The 20625-nt window shown below is 55.6% G+C and overlaps 3 protein-coding genes across 10 annotated transcripts in view; 2 read left to right on the top strand and 1 right to left on the bottom strand.

Annotated features, from left to right (window-relative positions):
- The window catches only part of PPCDC (phosphopantothenoylcysteine decarboxylase), a 29591-nt gene extending 25349 nt beyond the window's left edge, over nucleotides 1-4242 (top strand). The window contains exons 6-7 of the transcript XR_007206543.1: nucleotides 549-793; nucleotides 1566-4242. The gene's annotated coding sequence lies outside the window, so the exon portion shown is untranslated. The remainder of the gene's footprint in view (nucleotides 1-548; nucleotides 794-1565) is intronic.
- Nucleotides 787-12098, bottom strand: LOC125332528. Of its 5 annotated transcripts, none has more exons than XR_007206540.1 (4): nucleotides 11230-11549; nucleotides 8964-10136; nucleotides 1645-1736; nucleotides 787-1483 (listed from the first exon to the last, which is right to left on the bottom strand). XR_007206540.1 is itself a non-coding variant. In XM_048317475.1 (4 exons), exons 1-4 carry the CDS (start codon nucleotides 12025-12027, stop codon nucleotides 1352-1354), a joined length of 651 nt encoding a protein of 216 aa, XP_048173432.1. In that variant the 5' UTR covers nucleotides 12028-12098; the 3' UTR covers nucleotides 787-1351. The 5 variants fall into 5 exon arrangements, 2 of the variants coding, with proteins under 2 accessions (XP_048173432.1, XP_048173433.1); XR_007206542.1 differs by having other exon boundaries at nucleotides 8964-9071; nucleotides 11230-11462; XM_048317475.1 differs by lacking the exon at nucleotides 11230-11549 and adding an exon at nucleotides 11709-12098 and having other exon boundaries at nucleotides 8964-9071.
- Nucleotides 10701-20249, top strand: C13H15orf39 (chromosome 13 C15orf39 homolog). Of its 4 annotated transcripts, none has more exons than XM_048317472.1 (4): nucleotides 10701-10813; nucleotides 15804-18842; nucleotides 19216-19249; nucleotides 19450-19540. In XM_048317472.1, exons 2-4 carry the CDS (start codon nucleotides 15851-15853, stop codon nucleotides 19451-19453), a joined length of 3030 nt encoding a protein of 1009 aa, XP_048173429.1. In that variant the 5' UTR covers nucleotides 10701-10813; nucleotides 15804-15850; the 3' UTR covers nucleotides 19454-19540. The 4 variants fall into 4 exon arrangements, with proteins under 4 accessions (XP_048173429.1, XP_048173431.1, XP_048173427.1 ...); XM_048317474.1 differs by having other exon boundaries at nucleotides 19216-19253; nucleotides 19450-19538; XM_048317470.1 differs by lacking the exon at nucleotides 19216-19249 and having other exon boundaries at nucleotides 19450-20249.
- The last annotated feature ends 376 nt before the right edge of the window (nucleotides 20250-20625 follow it).

Here is a 20625-nt window from a genome sequence, read left to right as displayed (position 1 = left end):
AGTCCCCAGCCCGGGGGCAGATGCTGAACTGGGGCCAAGCTGTGGTTCCCTGTGGGAAGGGCTGATCCAGCTGCTGTGGATCAGATGGCAGCAGGTATCCCCGAGGGAGGGTCAGCCAGGAGTTAACCTCCATCAACGGGTTTCCATGAACTGTAAGATGATGAGGACGTGGGGTTGGGATGGGGAGAAGCAGGACAGAGGGTCATTGCAGCCCTAAGCCCTGAGCAGCCATCCTTCTCCTCTGCCTGCAGTGGTAAAGCCATCCCTGAACTGGCAGCATGGTTATCCCAGCACCACCTCATTCCCAGCCCTCTTTCCTGAGGGTTTCCACAAGAAAAGCCCTGCTGAGGGAGCTGGGGTCAGCCCCAAAGTCAGTGTCTCAGTAACAGAGGGATGGAAAAGGACAGCTTGTGGCTCCAAGCAGCCAGCTGGTAGGATGTCCTGTCCCACAGCAGGCTGGAGAAGGTCCCACAGCCCCATCCAGGGATGCTGCAGCAGGCACAGCCAAGAGCTTCACTCATTTATTGTTACTTTCTTTTCCTTTCCAGGCACTGAAAATTGCTGTGTGGGAAGAAAGGTGTCTGAAGGTGATGAATGACTTTGCTATGTTTGCCAAGCAGATGTTTTCCTTTGATGGGCACCAAAACACCTGCGCTTGCTCTTCCTGGCTGGAAGAGTGAAATTCCCTAAAACTGCTCACAAATACAGGCCAAATTGGTAGTTTCAGGAGGAAAAGAGGAAGGCTGGAGGTGCCGTTGGAGAGGAGGGGATAGGCCAGGCTCAACCATCTGAGGTATGTGATGTCCACGTGCTGCTTCTGTCCCAGCCATGGGGATTTTCCAATGACCTGGATATGAGCAGGGCACGCTCCATCCCTCCCACCAGTCTTGGCTCAAAGGAACTGGGTTAGATGAGCATCCCTGAGCCTGGAGGTGGGAAACCACGCTGGGATGGATGCTCGCAGGTCCCAGGGATGCAGCACCCCAACCTCAGCTCCTTGGTTTGTGTGTTGAAATTGGGGTTTTCCCGTAACAGGAAAATTGTGGCATTCCCTCTGCTTCCTTGGAGGAGCAGCACTTGGGCTGTGAATCATGCCTTGGGTAGCAGAAAGGAGATCTTCAGGGCTTGCTCCCTGCTCCTCTAAACATCCATCCCTCCATCCCTCCATCCCTCCATCCCTCCATCCCTCCATCCCTCCATCCCTCCATCCCTTCATCCCTTCCTGAGTCACTGCACCAAACCCAGGTGCTCCCTGTCATCCCAAGCTCTCAGCCACTGCTGCTTTCCTCCCCGTGGGTGGGATCACAGGGATTTGGGGCTGTGGATGTTGGTGCACATCATTTATCCTGGTTTATCTGCTCTGTATGGGATGTATTTGTACTTTCTCATAGTACTTCTGAGGAGCAGAACCCAGGCAGCTGTTGGGCTCCAAAAACTTCAGTGGGCTGGGATGGACAGATCTCTTCAGAGAAACATATTTAAGCTAAAAAAAAAAAAAAAAAAAAAAAGGAAAAGATTTATTTATTTTTAATAGCTTTCTTTTTGTTTTTTTAAAAACTACTTAGCTGGTTCTTCAAGGCATTCCAGCCCCAGCAGCATCCCATGGTGAGAAGTCCCCTGGATGAACGTGCAGCCTTAGCTCACCTCTGCCAGGGCAGGGACCTGGCACTGGAGCATCACCAGTAATTTTCCACCCGTCTCCACGCTGTGGAAATACACCCAGGCATGGAAAAAGCCTAGAAGGGAATAAAGAAGACACTTGGCCAGTAGAACTTGGCCGGCTCCCAGCTCAAGGAACAGCTTCAGGTTCATCCCCAGCTCTCCGGCGCTTGGCAGGCTCAGCTGCCTCAGCTCCTACAAATGGGACAGGCCGGCAGCATCCCTGCCAAAACCCTGGGTGCTCCTGCTCCAACAGCTCCCTGTGCCCACGGGTTTGCTGCAAGACAAAAAGGGGGGAAAGGGGCTTTTTTGTGGAGTTCGGTTGGGATTTTTTTTTCCTTCATTCTCACTGTGGAGAAAAGGAGAAGGAAAAACTTGGCACGGAGGGCGGAGCGAGGGGGAGGTTGGGAGCAGCGGGGATGTGGAGGTGGGAGGCGAGCTGTCCCTTTATGAGGCTCTAATGGCTCCAGCCAAAACCCACATTAGCCCGATGAGTGAAAGGAGGTTTTTACGAGTGCAATGAGATGTCCCAGCCTGCCGGGGCGGTGATTGCCAGCCCGTGGCCTCGGGCTCTGCGGGGAGCTGCTGGTGCTCCTGCTGCAATTTGGCTCCGCTCAGCAAGAGGGTCCAGCCTGTTTCCCAAGCTGGCGGTGCTAATCCGTCTTACCTCAGTGGTGCAGCAATAACCCCCAGAGCCATCACCACCTCCCACCACCGGCGGCTGGAGAGCACAAGATGTTCCCAGACAAGGCTCCTCACACCCTGTGCAGCCCCGGCAAACAAGGGCGGCTTCCCAAATCCCCCGAGCATCCTTCCCCCAGCAGCTTTCCATGGAAAACACCCTCGAAGAGTCGCTGTCCCCAGCCCACCTCCTCAAAAACTCAGGTTCCCGTGCAAAGGGTGGTGAAACAGGCTGGGAAAGGGGCACCAAGGGCAGGTGTGACCAAGGGCTGTAACATCCTGATGAGTCCAGAGGAGATAAGTGATGAGAGGGTGATGACTCAGTGCCTCTTGTGCAAAACCCAGGACCATCCAATGCATCCAGCATGTCCGAAGGAGATGTTTCTCCATAGGATTTCTCCAGATGCAGGAGGATGAGGGCGGCTTCAAAAAGCAATTCCTGGAAGAAGAAGCCACCCAGGACACAAAGACCATCACCAGCTCACTCTGCTGGGTGTAGAAGCTCACTGAGGTCTGATGTTTTCCCTGGGTCCTCTGCTTCAGCCGGTCGTTGTGGAGGAAGAAAACCCATCAGTGAGGTGGTGCTCCCACATCCAAGGCCAGGGTAGCAGTTAATTCCTGGGGACAGGCTGGCCCAGGGTTGGCCAAGCTCCAGGGTCAGGACTGGCAGGTCTGGGCAGGATCAGGAGTAGGAGGGAGTTATTTGGTGGAGGTGGACATGAAGGAAGCAAGATATCCCCATTCCCAAGGTGGCTGAAGGGAGCTGGAGTCACCAGGATTTAATCCCATGGGAAGAATGAGTCAGTAGGAGCCAGTCACAGGGGTGACCACAAGGATCTGTTATCACCAGGATCTGTTATCGGTGGAAAATCTGTCTCATGAGGGCATCAAAGCAGCTCCTTGTGAGCCAAAAGGAAGGGGGAAGGGGAGGAAAGGAGGACAAAGATCCTCTGTGCTGGGCAAGGAGAGCTCTGTGGCCTCCAGCCCCTCTGGGATGGTGCAGGAGGGGGTTCAAAGCCCCATGTGCTTCCATTTGAGAGCTGCTTCAGCCCATCCTGACAGCCCGAGCTGGGAGGGGAAGGTCTTGCTCTCAGCACCGCGGAGCCAGAGCTGGGCTGAGTGCGTGTTATTCACCTTGAAACTATGTGAGTAAACAGAGAAGGCTCCTCTTCCTGGTCCCACCTCAGCAATCAGGCTGCAGACCGGAGCAGACGAGCCCGAATCCACCCTGGCAGATTACAGGGATGCTCTGCTCTCTCCTCTGCTGAGTCCTCGAGCCAAGCCACCCAGGAGAGGAGGACGGTGAAGCTCCACTTGGCCTCCTGGGCCATCCCCTCCTATGTGGAGCTTCTTGGAGATGTCCCACCAGGAGGAAAACATCCCTTTCTCACCACTTCTGGTGTTTTTATAACCTGTATCACCATTTTTTGTTGCTGAGCAGCAGCAACACTCATGGCTCACTCTGACATGGGGGAGTGGAGCCAGCTGGGAAGAGCCCAGTTGAGAGAGCCAGCGCCAGCTGGGAGGAAGAAGAGATGGTCCCGCAGGAGAGGGACCTCTGTGCTGGCACAGCAAAAGCCACTGAGCTCCAGGCATTTGGTGGCCACTACTGCAGCCATGAGTCCCACTGGAGCCTGGTGCCCTCCACCTTGGTCCTTGGGCTTCCCACAGGAGCTTGGCTCTTCTCTGTGGAAAAGCTTCATCCATCTTGGTGTCCTCTTCCCCATCAGTGCCACACGCTGAGTGTTCCTAGAGGAAGAGAAGACCCTGGACCATCCTAGAGGGAAGAGAGCAGCTCCAGAGCAGGGCTGGAGCCAGCCCAGAGCCAGGGAGCCTTGCAGAAGACTGAAGAGTTTCCAGGATTGACAGTGGTTTCTGCAGGCAGGAGAGGGAATGAAATGGTCAAATTCATCACGATTCCATGCCTGTCCTCCCACACAGAGTAAAGGAATGTGAGAGATACCACAGCAATGCCATGCAAACACCCTGGAGAGGTGGACCCACTCCTGACCCTGGCCAGGAAGGAACAAAAACTGGTTTAAAGACTTTCAGAGCATCTCGGTGCATCTGTGGGAGGCTTGTGGGCACTGGCCGGGTGGGAGGCAGCTGATAGCTGATAGCCTGAAGGAACACCAAACACACGGACATCAGAGATAACTGGAGAGAACAGTGTCCAGAAGTGTTACAGAGTCTTGTAGCCATTCCCACACTGGGAATCGTGTAGAAATGAATTAGTTAACCATTCCAGAGCTTTAGGTACAGGCAGCAGCATCTGTGCTGGCACAGACTCGGGGATTCTCTTTGGGAGCGAGGCCACAGATGGGAGGAGAAGGGAAAGAAGGTCCATGTGTTGCTGAGGTTCAAACTGGGTGACCTCAACCAGAACAGGAAAAAAAGGGAGGGGAAAAAAAAAGAGGCAAGAAACTGCAGCTTCCTCCAGCTGATCCCTTGCAAGGCTTACTCGGAGTTACATCATGGTGCTTATTAGGATGCAGATCCCTGAGAGCCGTGGCTCCAGTGCCTCTGGAAGGGCAGCACCATCCCTGGGGATGTGTGGCCCCCTGGCCAGCAGCCCGGGCAGGAAGGGTGGCACCCCAATGCCAGCTGTGCCAGTGAGGCCAGCTTCCCGAACACAGACACTGCTGGTGTCCCCACAGAGGGACTTGGCTTCGTTTCGGAGCCCAGGGAGGTGAGGGGTGTTTGGGCATGGGGCTGGCTCCTGTCTGTGCTCATCCTGGTGTTCCTGTGGCTGGGAGCTGCACAGATGCTGCTGGCCAGAGCAGAGGGCAGCTCGCCAGCTTCCCTGGCTTTGCTGTCACCACATCCAAGGCTTTTCCAAGACCACAGGTCTATTCCTCACCACACAGCACTGAGCAAGGTGGTTTCCCTGCCCTGGCTGCTCTCTTCCTGCAAACCAGGAATGCTGGGGGTGCCCAGGGAACAAACCCGGGCAGGGGGCTGCTTCCCAGTGGAAGGGCAGGATGCGGAGGTGGCAGAAGGAGGGTGGGCTCACAGGGGAATCCCAGCCCAGGAATCTCTGCTCCTGGATGTGAGATTCCTGCTGAAGACCTTTTCTTTTGCCCCAGGACACTCCTCTGCTCCTGGTGCTGGTGAGAAACTGCCATGGGACTGCCCTGGGTATTCCATGGGTATCCTTGGGTTCGGGGGTGTTTCCTTCCTGCAGGCAGGGAGCGGCTGAGCCACCCCAGTGCCTGCATCCTGCCTGCCAGAAGAGCAGGGAGCATGTCAGGAGTGTCCCCAGAGCTGCCGCCATCCTGGGACTTCCCACAGAGGGAGCATCCAAACATGCCAAGCTAAGCAAGTCCGGCTGTGGAATTCAGCGCTGGATCCAGGCACACGTCCTGATGCACAAGCAGCTTTCCTCAGCTTTGGATGGGTTCCATCAGCCTGTGGGCTGCTCCATGGGGCTTCTCCCTCCCTGCATCCTCCCACAGGGTTTTGCAGGATTTCACCTCCCATACTGGGAAACAAAAGCAAAAAGAAACCCCACGGCTTTTTTATTATTTTTAAGTGCAGGAACGGCGTGTGAATGCTGGGGCACTAATTCAAGTGGGAACATGGAGCTGGAAAGCTTTCAGCTCCCAAACTCGACCCGAGCCTCAGCAGTTGGCTTTATGCTGCTCATTCATCCACAGGGTTATTTCTGGATTCCTCCTCCTGGGAGAACAGGATTCGTTTTGTTTTCAGTGTTCCTTGGAGAGCAGCTTGCTGAGGGAATGACTTAGCAGAGAAAAACCCTCTTGGCTGGTGGGGTCTGCTCGATTCCATGATTCCGGGTGGGAAGGTGATGATGTTTCATGTCCCTTGGGAATTTATTCCCACTCAGCTCTTGCTGGGGCTTGGATATCTCATTACCTACAGATAATTATCTAGAGATAATGAGGTACCTGCATCTCTGGGTTGCTGGGCCTTGTCTTTATTGCTTTTCTGGGGCAGCAAGCAGTGCAGGTTGGGATTTTTATTTATTTACCAATTAACTGTAGGCCCTGACAGGATCCAAACCAAAGTTTCGAAGGAGATAAAGCTGGAAAAATGTTGGATGAGCAACCTGACCTGCCCATGACATATTTTTTTAGAATCATAGAATGGTTTGGGTTGTAAGGGACTTTAGAAATCATCTAGTTCGAGACCTAATTTTCTGCTAGTTCAACCTAAAAGGGGATCTTACCCTGGATGGAAGGAGATCCAGAGCAAGGAGGGGTGGGAGAAGCTGTAAAGACCCACCCCAAAAAACCTCAGCGCATGGGATCTGACTTCCAGGACAGGGAGAGATGTGGGAGTGGGTATTTCAGAGGATGTTTGAGTCTCCTCACTGCCAGTGCTCAGTGGAGGCTTGGACAGAACTGGCAGCTTCCAAGGTTTCAACTCCTCCTTGGCTCCAGAAGAAATGAGTGGGATGAGGAAACCCTGAGCTCTCTCTTCTCAATGTGTAATTTAAATTTAACCACAATGGCAGCTGTTGGGAGCCCCCCCCAATCCTCCTTCCTCCTGCTGCTCTGCTCCACCACTCCATCCCTCCATCCCTGTTTTCCTCTGGCCCTCTCCTCCAGCCAGGCTGTGTGTGGGAAATTGGGACTGTCTGTACAGCTCTCTTACTCCAATTAGCTCAATAATTAGAGCCTCATCAGGGGTGCTGCTGCTGCCAGGGATGTCTCCAAGGCGAGGGCTGCTAACAAGGCCGGGAAGTCCCCAGCAGGAGCCCTGGGGATGGTGGGGTGGGATAAAGCCCCCTCTTGTCCTCTTGGACAGAGCAACAGGTGCTGGTGTCCCAAAGTCCCTGCGGTGCCCAGGGGATTTGCCTTCATTCCGTATGTGGGACGTGTTTCAGGTGTAGAGGAGGACCCCATCCATCTCCCACTCCCCTCCAAATGGCTCCTGAGCCAAAAAAGCCATCTCTGCTTCCACTCTGGTGGGTATATTGGGGGATTACCAGATGATTTGAGGAGTGGACAGGGCTTTTCTGGTCCCTAGGAGCGAGCCCAAGGTCTTTTTGGAGGGATGGTGTGCTTAAAACCTGGGAAGCTGTGGGGTTTGTGGTGGTGGGTGACCTTAAATCCCACCTCTCCCTGTCACCGGGGGACCAGCTGAGTAGCTGATCTCTCCTGAACCTAGAGCACGACTTTATGGGGAAGCAAATCAAAGAGAAGAGGGAAAAAGAGAGGGAAAAGGAATGAAGGTAGATGTTCCTGGACAGATCTGCCACAGGAAGAGGAGATGGACAGGCCTGCGAGCTGGGGACCACCCCCCCTTCTCCGTCGCTCGAACCGCTGGCCAGCATCGCTCTGGGTTCTTCCCTCCTAGAGGGGGTTAAATCCTTCCGAGAGGCTTAATTAGCACCAGGACGAATTGGGGAGCAAAAGCTGGGACAAGAACTGAACCCCTTTTTGGGGCATGGGAGAAGTGGTGTGGCTGGGGAGCAGCCATGAACCCCAAGTGCTGCCTGTGATGCCTTGGGTTTTAACTTTCCTATTTTTCAAATCCTGCACTGCCTGGTGTGTCACTCTGGAGTTTCTTGTAGCCTGTTCACTTCTGCTCTCTCGTGCCAGGCAGACATAACAAAGCCTCTCCAGGCCTGCTCTCCGAGGACACCCAGACTGTCCTAGGCCCAAAAGTATAAACCAAAAGCTTCTAAAGGGGGGGTAAGCTTGGGGAAATTACATCATTAACTGAAGCTTTAATTGGAGAATTAACCCTGCTATGTGAATGAACCAAACTTATAAAAGTGTGCAGAACTCGTGACCTGGGGTCCATCTCGGGGTCCATCTTGGCAGTAGCCTCTGGCTCCCACGGGCACCTTTGAAGGCCCTTTGAATAAATACCTGCCTTTATTCCCTTACCCCTGTCTAGTCTCTGTTTCTAGGAGGCCTCTTCAGGCATCAGAGGGGCAAAAAGGGGGAGAATGGCCATGCCCTCAGTGGGAATCACCACCCACCTTTCCCCCAAAGCCACATTCCCAAGCTCTTGTGTCGTCAAAAATTATATAAAAATTAAAACAATAAATAAAAATCAAATAGTGGGGGTTTTTTTTGAAGTTGGTATCTCCTGTGCTGATGGTGCCAGCAGGTTTGATGCCTCAGCAAGGAGCTGCTCAGATCATTTGAGTCGCTACTGCAGAGATGAACCATATGGGAAGTTGAGAGAAGGAAATTCACAGGAAAAAGAACAAAATAGCAGGTATTTGCTGAGACAACAGGCAGAAACTCCCCTCTCTGTGCCAGAGAAATGTAAGAGTGAGAAAGTGTTGTTGAAATTTAGTTTTCAGAGTCCAGCTGGATGCCTGGCAGCAGGAATGTGGCCAAGCAGGGATGAGGAAAGGTGTTTCTTGAGTACAGTTATGTGAATGTATGAGCCAACTGAAGCTTAAAGGGATTATCTGCCATTTCAAGGGAATGGTGATTCTGTTCAGTGAGGTAAAAATTAACACTGATCGTTTTAATGCCCATAACTCCCAATAACAAGCCATATCATCCACCCATTTGCTTGTTTTAATACATAATAACTGTTCTGTGTTGCACACTAATATGTAACATCTCATAATTAAATGTAGTAACTATTCTCCAATTGCATTACCGTTTGAGCAAAGAAAATATTAATGGCAGCACCTGATCGATGAACTCCAGACAAAGCAGTGGAGCCAAGGGAATGCAGCACCAGCTCCTCCCAGCTCCTTATTTTCTTTGCTGCTGCCACAAAACTGCTATAAATTGAAGCTGTAAGTGGAAAATAATGCTTGTGAGGCCAGCGAGAGGAGAATTCAAACCCTGCCTTCTCAGTTTCTGTTCAATAAAGTAATAAAAAAGTGGCATTCTTTATTTTTCACTTGAAATCTTTATTTCTCACTGCCTGAGGGAGCTGAGCCTCTGCCACTGCTTCACTGCACGGCCTTGGGCAACGCACTTAATCGCCCGCGATCTGTGTCACTGGGTTAATCATAGTTACGTGCCTTTTATGAGGGTTAATGATTAGTCCGGCAATGTTTGTATGGACTTTTCCAGACGCGACTCCTTAGATAAACGCTGTGCGTTAATGCTTGGGGCTGGTGGGCTTAAATCCAGGAGGAGGGGCTTTGCTTTGGGGCGGGGAGTGACTCTGAGGGGGCTCAAAGCCATCCCCAGCCCAGCCCAGGCTGCCAGCGGATCGCTCGGCTTCCCTCTGTCCCTGCATACGAGACGGGAAAGCGATTTTTTGTGGACACAAGGACTTGCGTCCGGCCAGACCCGGGCCTCCGGCCACATCCCGGTGGGCTCGGCCTGGGGGAGGCTCCTCTGTGCTGAGAGTCCTCTGTAAAGGGGGAATTCCTTTAACGGGGACTCCTGTTTCACAGGGAATCCCCACAATGCACGGGCTGCAATGGGAGATCCTCTTTAGGGGGACTGCCTGTGTCACCGAAATTAGGAATAAACCTCCTGAACAGCAGTGTACTGTTAAGAATTATTGTAAGTGTTATTATTATCTGCCCGGATACAGGGGGGGTGACTCCGCCTAAGGGGCACTCCCGGCTCAGGATGATACACGTCTTTATTACAGGCGCACCATTCATCAGAAAATGTTACATATGAAGTTCGTCCCTCTCCGGGTGAGCTGTGCACGTGTTTTTGAACAATTTGTTACTGCGGCGGCCGTGGGGCCCCTAAACTGGGTTGGGCTGCGTGGAGTTGTTACTGAGCCCGCGGCGTTCCACACTCACATCCCGTCCCAGGAGCTGTGACTTCGGCGTGATCCGCAGCACCTGCACTGGGGGGTCCCTCGATGGGGGTCCTCTCTAATGGGGCTGCCTGAAATTGGGGCTCCTTAATGGAGGTCCCTAATGGGGACTGTTGGTAAGTGGGGGGTGCTTAATGGGGGTCCCTCCCTTATGGGGACTGCTCGTAAGGGGAGTCCCCTAATGTCGGTCCTCCCTAATGGGGTCTCCCCTTAATGGGAGGGTGGTTCCTAACGGGGACGGCCTGAAATGGCGGTTCCTTTAGTGGGGGCTCCATACAATGGGGGTTTCCTTAGTGAGGCACCATACAGTGAGGGCTGTCCTTAATAATAACAAGGGCTCCCCATGCGGCCCCTCCTCTACAACGGGGGGCTCGCTGCAACGGAGACCCTTCCCTACAGGGGCTCCCCGGCTGCGGGTCCCCCGTAACGTGGGGGATGTCCCTGTCCCGAGAGTCCCCGCTCCGAGCGCCCGGACAGAGCCCCGACCAGCTCAGCGCACATGTGGCTGGGCTGTCCTCTCCTGTCCCGTCCCGTCCCGTCCCGTCCCCTCCCCTCCTCCGGCCGGCCCACACGCACACCCAGCCCTCCTCCTTCTCCACCTCCTCCTCCTCCTCCTCCCACTTCCTCCGCACAACGCGGGCTGCCGGCCGAGGAGGGGCAGCGGCCCCCCCGTTCCCCCCGTCCGCGCCGAGCCCCCCACCCGTGCCCGTAGCGATGCGCCGAGGGAGGCACCGCGCCGCAGCCGCAGGTGAGTGCGGGGCCGGAGGGATGCGCGTCCCGCAGGAGCCGCGATGGAGCGGAGGGATGCGGGGGCAGCGGGGCGGGGGGACCCCCAGCCAGCCCCGTGCTTGCCTTGGGGCTCCCTCGGCGGGTGAAACCCTCGAGCAGGGGGGGATCCCTGCACGCCTTCCTCGGGATCATCTGCTTCTCGTTGGGCCATGCAAGGAAAAACGGGTTGCAGGCTCCGGATCCCGGGATTTTACCCATTTATGGACACTTTGGATCATGCGGCTGAATCGCAGCGTGAGTGCGCTCAAGCTCCTGCGAGGGGTTTATTTTGGGGGTCGCCGGAGTGTTGCCCACACGAAAGCGGTGGCCGTGGGTGTGCGGAGGGGACAGAAGGACGGACACGGTCACGGCCACCCACCCCTGCCACATCCGTACCTCGTGTCCTGGCAAGGGCCTGCGAGCACCGGGGGGGGTCCCAGCCGTGACCGTGGCCAACCTTGGATGTGACATCGGAGGGTCGGAATGGGATCGATGCGTTTTGGAGGGGTTTCAATCCCGCGAGTAGAAGGGGACGCAGTCACTGAGCCCTTCTGGTGACTGCTCAATGCTCCGTAAAGTTGTCTGGTGGTGTTTTTTTTTTAATAAACGTGAATATTCCTGGGGGTGTTTCAGCCTAATTCGCAGATAGGCCGTGGCTTAGTGCATGCATCCCATAAGGATACTGCCTTAAAAAGCAGCTGGCTTGGTCCACGGGAAGGCTCCGGCTGGGCTTTTGCCCGCCCGGGAGACGCTCGGCAGCTGCAAAGTTTGTGGGAAAGGGGCAAGATATGGAATGAGGGAGCTGGGACTGCTGAGGCCTCTTGTTTGTTCCCGCAAATGACCGAAGCTGGGGGCAGCGGTGCCGGTGAGCTCACCCGAACCCGCCGGAGATGGGAAAGGTGACCTCCTCGGCAGGATCCCAAAGTCCCCGAGATTGTGAAACCAGGATTGCAGCCGGCCGGGAATCCGCCTCCTTACCGGTGGAGAAGTCCCTTGGTTTCGGGGAGACCCCGGGAACTCCCCCCCTGCCACAGCACCTCGGGGGGGCTGGGGATGCTGGATGCCAGCGGGTTTAGGAGATTTCATTTCTCGATTCCTGCGGGTTGGCCGGGAGTTGGCGGCTGTTTTCGGCATCACGTGGCGATGGAGGAGGCGGGAGACTGCGGTGGGAGGCTCCCGCTCCGGGCATCGCATCCCGGGGAGGAAATTCCGGGGAGCCTGCGTGCCGCGCCTGGCTGCCCCGCTGATAACAGACACGGGCGCGCTCTTCGGAGCTGTCGGAGCAAAAAGACATCTCTGAGGTGTTCCCGGCAGCCTCAGGAGTCCTGCGGAGGGGACACGGGAGCCCTGCTGTGCCCTTTGGACACCCGAAACGCGGCAGATAAGGCTTTCTGAGGCCCGCGGGAGCTTATCGGCGAGGTTTCGCTGGTGGCTGCACGTGTTCCTCTGCATTTGGTTTTACTTTTACTCCCTCCCGGCCAAACGGCCCCGTGTGGGAAAAAAAACCCTGAGAAGAAGGAAGGGGGGAAAAAATGAAAAGAACGTAAAAAAAAAGGAATAACGGGTTGTGTTTATTCCACCCGCTGCTTTCCCAGCTGTGGGGTTTCGGAATTACTGGCTGCATGTGTTGGGGTTCTCCCAGGCGTCTCCCTCAGCTCTGATTCCCGCGTGTCCCTCTCGTCCCCCGCTGGCTGCAAGAGGGATAGTCCCAGAGGGAAAAAGCTGATGGTGACAGCAAAAGCAGAGCTGTTTTCCTGGGGTGGCGCAGGTGTGGGGATGGCACAGGCCGGACAAAGTCCCAGTGGGCTTCATGGAAAGAGGGAGCCCATGGGTGCCGTCACGCTAATTTGGTTAATGAGCTCAACGCTGTCAGACAGTGCATGTGCCTGGCTCCGGCCGCTGCTGGGGGATGACTCGTCCTGCTCTGCATCCCTCCAGCAAGAATTGAAGTCGGAGCTGGGTGAAGCAGGGCGATTGCATCGTGCCCGGTGGCGTCACCCGATCCCGCGGTGACAGCGGGGCCGGTGTCACAATATCCCCACGCTGGGGAGTTGTGGATCCCCGGGGCTTCGGGGAAAGGGGAAGAAGCAGCGGGGAAACGTCGGGACTCAGGAGATCCTGGATTTCTGTCACAGCCGAGAAGGGATCCCATGCCTGCATCCCCCTCCCTTGCAGCATCTCGCAGGGAGATGGATTAAAACACCACCCTCCCAAGAGATCCCTTTTGGAAGGAAAATAACCCAGTGTGGGGTTTTCTTCAAGCTTTCTTCGGTTTGAAGGGAGCTGTTTTCCCTGGATCTAAGTGCTGGCAAATTTAATTGGTACTGCATGTCTTGGCAATGACCCCAAGGACCTATCCTGAGGATAAAGCTGTTGGAAATTATGTGGGGGAGCTTCTTCCAAGGGTGCAAGCAGGAAGGGGAGCACCGAGCCTCCCATGAGGGCTTCCACAGGATTCCAGGGAAGCAGTGTCCTTCCTGGGAAGCGATAAATTGTTGAAGGTTGCATGAAAAACCCACCGGGAAGGCTCAGTGGGGGGTGCAGCCTCAGTTGTGCTGTTTTGGGGTGAGCTGGGACTGGGGAGAGGCAGCTCGTGCTCCGGTCCCCTCCCGGCAGAGCTGCAGCAGCACCACCGGCTCACTCCCTTATCTCTCCCCACAAGTCTCCCCCATATCTGCTCTGTTTCCCCTGCTGTTGATGTGGCTTTTATCTTATCTCCATGTGCTCTTCCTCCATTTCCTCCTTGGCTGCTCTGCTAGCGCTGCCGCAAAAGGAAAAAGAAAACCAACATGGAGGAGATCCTACTGCAGGGAGTCCGTCCCTGGCCTGGGGGTTGCTGGGCCGTGCTGGGAGACACTGGGTAACACTTGGCCACGCTGGGAGTGTCCTGAGTGATGCTCTGGTGTGTCCTGGGGCTGCTTGGGTGATGTACAGGACGCTCAGGTGATGCTGAGGGGATACTGGTTGATGGTGCAGCGGTGCTCTCGGGGCCCAGGTGATGCTCAGGTGTCTCAGTGGGATGCTCAGGAGATGCTGGGTGAGGCCAGCTGATATTGAGAGAAAACTCAGGATTCTCAGGGATGCAGGACTGTGCTGGGACAGGCTGCCAGCTCCACCTGCTGGCACCCACCACCTGTCACTGTGGGCCAGCAGTCACCCCACAGCAGCCCCAAACCAGAAGGCACCCTAAGGGAGCGGGTGAGCTGCTGCCTTGGGGCAAAAACCTCAAATTACTTTAAAAGGTGAAGCCGGGGATGTGAATTTTGGGCACTCTCTGTGTCTGCTGGCTCCTCACCTGAGCTGACCCAGCTTTGCTCCCTGCTACCTGCAACAGACGCTCATGAAGGCTTTGGAACCAAAGCAGCCAGAGCTTCCCAGGGCTTTTCCAAGGAGACACATGGAGGAATGCCCAGCCAGCCTCCCAGGACTCCCTCCACTGGCGGGGAGGATTGGATCCTGTGGAAAGGGGAGATCCCTATGCAATTAAGGCCCTCACGACTGGCCACGCTGTAGGAAGTGTACAAAAGACTGTGTGTCTCCAATTAATGCCCACACAATTATCGGACCTGCAGTGGCATTCCCCTGTGGAAATGGAGGCCGTTCTGCAGAGATTCCCCGTCTTGATCCGAGGCCTGCCTGATGCACCACAAATTCATGCTAAGATTATCAGTTTATTTTTAGTTGTTTTGTTTGTATCAAAAGTAACTCGCTGGAAGGCTAAATTTTAGTCAAACAATTTTTTTATATTGTTAGCTTGATTTTTGCTAAGTTTATTTTGTCTTTTCACTGGGAAAAAATTATGTGGGAAAAGCGTTTTATCTTACGGAAGTATAATTTTATCTCAGCCAAACTCGGCCTGGGAGTTAGTACAAGGATTTATGCGTATTTAAAACAAAAAAAGGTGTGTACTAACCTTCCGTGTTCTGCCTCGGAAGGCTTTAAATTTATGATGACCGGGCTAAGTTTTTCAGAGATATTAACAGGAGAACTGAGTAATCTGGGCAAAGTAATAGAAAACGTCACATGACCTTCTGTGCCATTATATGTAAATCGCCACCATCGGAGAAGATTTGGAGCGAGCAGCAGCAGAAGAGAGCTGATGGAATGTTTGAGTCACGGGGGCGGTGGTTAATGACTCGAACAATCGGCCGCTCGCAGCAGCTGCCCAGGTGCACACCCATCGGAGGGTACCGCTGTCTGTTGGACCAGATAAGGGAAGAGGCTGATAAGAGACAGATCTGCCAAGTGGCATAATGCTTTTTGATCCTGCCGCCTACACGAGTGGTCAGCTGTGAAAACTCCCCTTACCAGGACACTCACAGTTGGCCTGGCCTCTGATGGCCTGTTAATTGGCCTCTCAACTACACTGACGTGTCTTAAAAGGTGTCACAGGCAAACAAAGAACTCCGAGGTGTCCCGTGATCCACAGCATTACATCATCCAGTGTAAAATTCTCTGCCCCAGGGGAGGTACCTGGGCGTTCCCACCAGCCGGGGTGTATATTAACCCATGGAACTTGGTGTTTCCTGGGCTTCCCTCACCCCAAAGAGATCGACGCAGCTGCCATCACAGTGGAATTGCAACGAGCCACTCGCGTTGGAAGATCCACGGGTGGTGGGATCTCTCTACTCTTACCCTTTCCTTCCCTTTCTTTTCCTTAGGCATTTTTGGAAGTGTTATTTTTATGCTTTTATATTGCTGTATTACAGTAGATAAGAACCAAAACGGCTCTGCTGAAGCCAAATTGCTCTGGAACAAACCCTATATATATATATATATATATATATATATATTTATAAACACCGGTTATTCAGCATTGCTTTGCTCTAATCAACCCCAAGGGATCCCTCAACAAGAACCTGGTTACCCTCACCTTACGGGGTGGGTTGTAACACTGTCACCCTGTGCCACCGTGGGCTGCTGGCTGTGGGGACTTGCTTTGCTCATGGCTTGTTCTCTCTCTTACCCAGGAAGGCCAGCTCACCTCTCCCGTGGGGACATCGGCAGCAGCATATAAATGGCCTCAAAACGGTACTTGCAGCCTGCGGACCCTGTGATTTTCAACAAGCTACCTCATCTGGATCCCGCTGCCAGCTTCCTGCCCAGCAAAATCTCAGGCAGATCCAGCTCCGTGCCCCACCCTGGCTCTGAAAACCATTTCAGCTACAAGGGCTCCTACTTTGCCTGCCCGCTGCAGAGCCCCGAGGGTCCCGAGCAGCCCCCGCCTCACTGGAGCCCCGCGCCCACCTACCTGCACCACGGCCCCGGTGCCATGAGCCAGCCCGTGCCGGCCGAGGGGCCACTGCTGGGCTTCCTGCTGCACTCGTCGGAGAGCCTGGGCGCCAGGCTGCAGCCCCCAGATGCCCTGAAGAGCAAGGACAGCCTGAGCCAGGAGCAGCTGATGGCCAGGAAGAAGCTGGACAGCCCAAGGTGCCCCTTGCCGGTGAGGAAGCCGGTGCTGGTGAACAAGGCAGCCCCGCTGGCAGTCCCCAAGCCGGTGTACGGAGCCCCCGCCTCCTTCCTGGCTCCCAGGATGGCTCTGCTACTGGGGACACGAGCGGACAGCCTGCAGCAGCGACCAGGGGAGGCAAACTGGGCTTTGCCCCCCACCACCCACCCTCTCCACCCTGGTGAGCCCCACAACAGGGGTCCCTGCTCCGACCACAGCCTCCCGCCGCTGTCCTCCAGCCTGGCGCTGCCTTCCAAGGAGCAGCTGGCCTCCCCCGTTGCCTTACCCACCTACTATGCCACCTTTGATAAGTACGGGCCACCTCCCGGCACCTCGTTCCTGGAAGCAAGATGTCCCACTCCCCAGAGCCAGAAGAAGGTGCCGGAGGTCTCCAGCCTCAGCCCAGACCCCTGGCCCAAGCTCCAGCCACCTGAGGCCAGCCCAGTGAACCGGGAGAGGTCGGCAGTGTGCTACCCGCCCTCGCCCTACCCACTGTCACCCCGCAGAGCTGGCCCGCTCTGCCACCCGCCAGCTCCCACCGCTGGGGAGCCCAGTGCCCTGCCTGGCTTTGGCTATGTGGGAAGCAGGGAGCTCTTTCCCAGCACCTACCTCAAGGCCCAAGCCCCAAGGGGTTACTTTCCCAGCCCCTTGGACCCCTACGTGCCGAGGACAGCGGGTGCCAGGTTGGGGGCAGTGCTGAGGGATGCTGAGCCACCAAGGGATGCCGAGCTGCTCAGGAACACCGGGTACCCAGGTTTTGCCGTCAGCCCGGGCGATGCATCCGTGTTCCGCGCCTCCTTTCCCGGCGCAGAGCCGGGGTGTGAGCAGCACAGGGCGGACAGTCCGCAGTGGCGAGTGGCATCGAGGCACAGCAGCGCTTTCCAACCTGTCTGCACCTCAGAGAAGCTTCCTGGGGGCTGCGCTGGGCTCGCTGAGACATTTCCCAAGAGAGAAGGGACCTGGGAGAAACCCAGGCAAGGGGAGGAGGAGCCCCTGTACCCAGGGAGGAGGAGCAGCAGCCCGGCCCCTCAGGACACCCCCCGTGTGGGACCAGGCAAAGGAAATGCCTGCAAGGTCAAGGATCCAGCCAAGGAGCTCATCTGCCCTTCTCCGTCCGTGACCCCCACAAAGGGGCTGGAAGACCAGAGGGACACCAAGGCTTTTTCATCCTCTCCACCGATGCCAGTGATCCACAATGTCTTCAGCCTGGCACCTTACCAGGAGTACCTGGAGAGGGCCAAGGGCTCAGACCCCGTCCTCTTCTGCAGGAAGCATCTGTGGGAGGACTCCCCGTCCCAAAACATGGCTGGCAGCCAGGAGCCTGCTGCCCGCAGAGAACTCTCGGTGGTGTCCAGCAGTGATGCAGTGCAGAGCCAAGGGGAGAGCTGTTACAGGAGTGTCCCTAAAAAGCCAAAGCCTGTGCCCCAAGAGTTGGAGTCTCAGGAGGGCAGCCCTGATGGGATGGGCACTGAAGAGCTTCCCTCTGAGGACATGGTGCTGGACCTTAGCTTGAAGAAAGAGCTGGTGGAAGCTGGGGAGACCCAGAGACCCACTGGCTGTGCAGAGAGGACACTGGACCGAGAGGATAAGGAGGAGGAGAAAGAGGCTGAAGAGGGGAAGGTGGGGTTGGGAGAGGGTGTGCAGCCCCGGCTGCCTGAGGTGGACTCTGGGGAAAGGAGCAGCTTTCAGAGCTCAGCCACCTTCATGTTCCAAAAATACAAGCTCCCACCCTCCCTCCTGCCCAGCAGCGAGCCCCCTCGGCAGGATGGCAGCCCCCACCCCCCCCAGCGCAGCCCTCCCAGCAGCACCCCCACGCCGACTCACCCAGCCTCCTCCCCAGCCAGCAGCCCCCTGGTCCCACCACCTGGCCCCCAGCCCAGCACCATCGTAGGCCCAAACCCTCCCCAGACCCTTCTTCCCACAGCCCCCTCCACCCTGGGGGAGGAGAAGGTCTCAGTGGTCAGGCAGGTTGGTGGTGTCCCCGCACAGACCCCCTCGGGGCAGTACTTCACCACCCTGCACACCTGCCTCTGTGACACGATCTCAGGCTCAGTGTCCCGCTCCTCCCCGGAGCTCCTGCAGCAGTGGCTGAAGAAGGCTGAGCCGGCAGAAGAGCTGGGAGAGATGCCCAAATCCTGGCCCAAGCCCAAAAATGGCTCCAAGGTTCCCAATCCTCAGAAGCCCACCAACGGCAAGGAGATCTGGCTGGCTTTCCAGGACGTGGCCGTGCTCCTCGCCAACCTGCTCTCCCAGCTGGAGGCCTTCATGTTCGCTTGCCCTTTCCCCCACGTTGTCCGGGCGGGAGCCATCTTCATCCCCATCCATGTGGTGAAGGAGAAGCTCTTCCCAAAGCTCCCCGGGAGCTTCGTGGACCAAGTGCTGCAGAAACACAAGGTGGAGCTGCGTCCCACCACCCTCTCGGAGGAGAAGCACCTGAGGGACCTGGAGCTGAAGAGCTGCACCTCCCGCATGCTGAAGCTCCTGGCACTCAAGCAGCTTCCCGAAATCTACCCCGACCTGCTCAACCTCCACTGGCACAACTCCATCCAGCAGCAGCTCGGTAGGTAGCCGGGCATCTCCTGTGAATGGGTCCCTCGGGCTGTCGCAGGGAGACTCCAGCTGCACCTGCCTTCCAGGCGCTGCTGTTCTTGGGGAGCATCCAAAGGTGCCTCAGCATCTGTGTCCTACCAAGGGTTCTGCCTGGCTTCTCCTCTGTGGGTTGTGGAGGGGGAAATTTTGAGCTGGGAGGGAGAAAACTCATCCTGGGGGTATCAGGGAGGTTTCAGTCACCTCCAGGCCACCTCTGCCCATCCAAGGGCACTGTGTCAGACCCCCACCCATGGCTGTCTTGTCCAGCTGGTGACTTCACTGCTCTGTCCACACAACCTTTTGTTGCTGCTCAGGGTCATTATCAGCACCTTTATTTCTTCCAGGTTCAAGCTCACAGACTGGCCAGCACCCTTCCAAGTAGGTAACTCCTCTTCCATGTGGGTTTATAGGAGTTCATGGGACTTATATGTCATTTGTGGAGTTGTATGTGTGTGGGTTTCACGTGATGGTGAGCGGCTTGAGCTGGGTGGGGAGGCTCCACTGCCTGGGCCAGGCTGGAGCAGGGAATATTCGGGATGTGGAGGTGTGCCCTCCCTAACCACTCCTTCCTCTCGCAGGTAGCCCTGGCGTGGAGGCACTGAAAGCTGGTGGCAAAGCGACAGCCACAGATAGATCAAGAAAAAGGAGGCACTGAGGAACATGCCAGGGACAATGACTGGAATGGGAAGGTCCCTCGTCCCAGAGCCATGGATGCCGAGACCACCAGCAGCCCTGCAGGCAGATGCTCGGCTCCCACCAGCATCAGGGATCCTCCAGGATGCTGATACCTTGCCAGGGGCCCTCTGAGGATGCTGCTCAGGGTGGAGAACAGCTCAGTGGTGCTCCAGGGACACACTCGGATGCTGGTGGGTTATCCGGGCCCACGGGGATGGGCTCGAGCCCCTCACGGCAGCTGGAGCTGCTTTTCTTTGAATGGATTGTCTTTTAGTGCATCTCCCACCTCCATCTGTGACTGCCCTGGTGAGCTGTGAGGGAATGGCTGGAGTTCCAGTGGAGCTGGAGCAAGAGGAGCATGGAAATGGCCACAGCACCGTCCACAGCCTTGGAGAAAGGGGACTGCAGGGATGACACCCCACCTCCTCTGTCCTCTAAATCCCCTCTCCTGCTTTATCCACGCCATTCCCTGGATAAACATCACCTTCCTCTGGGATTTTCACCTTTAAAGTGTTACAAAGACCTGGCACAACATCAAGGGCAAGGGAATTGTGACTTCCATAGTCCCAGGACTAAGGGGTTTTTTTTGTTTAAAATGAAGACATTTTACAAATGTTATGGATTTACCTTTATAACGAGCTGCTGCCTTCAGGTCATGTGTTTTGGGTTGTTTTTTCTTGCAATACAGTAATTTATACCTGTCTTTTTATTTAAACTAAAAGGCTGCAAAAAAGATTTAAAGACTCTTAAAGAAAAGAAAACCAAATCACTTGACATCCCAGATCCTGTCCCAAAGGAGAACATGGGAGATGCACATTTAGGGATTGCCTTGATGGAGACTAAAGAGGCAGGGAGGGGAGTGATGCTGCCAGACCTTGGAAGGAGGAGGGATCCTTTCCATCCCAAAGGGTTATGGGCATCCCAGGAGGGATGTGGGCATCCCAAGACTAATGGACATCCCCTCACCCTGGGGGGCTGCAGCAGGGTACACAGCAGAGGCCTTAAAAACTCATCGCTCAGGTGGTCTTCCAGCTGCTGCAGGGCACGGAGGAACAAAACAAGGATTATTAGGATTTTTA

This window comes from Corvus hawaiiensis, chromosome 13 (assembly GCF_020740725.1).
Source record: "Corvus hawaiiensis isolate bCorHaw1 chromosome 13, bCorHaw1.pri.cur, whole genome shotgun sequence".
NCBI classification, from domain to species: Eukaryota; Metazoa; Chordata; class Aves; order Passeriformes; family Corvidae; genus Corvus; species Corvus hawaiiensis.
The sequence above is the reverse complement of the archived record's forward strand: the minus strand, read 5'-3'. Positions and strand labels throughout refer to the sequence as shown.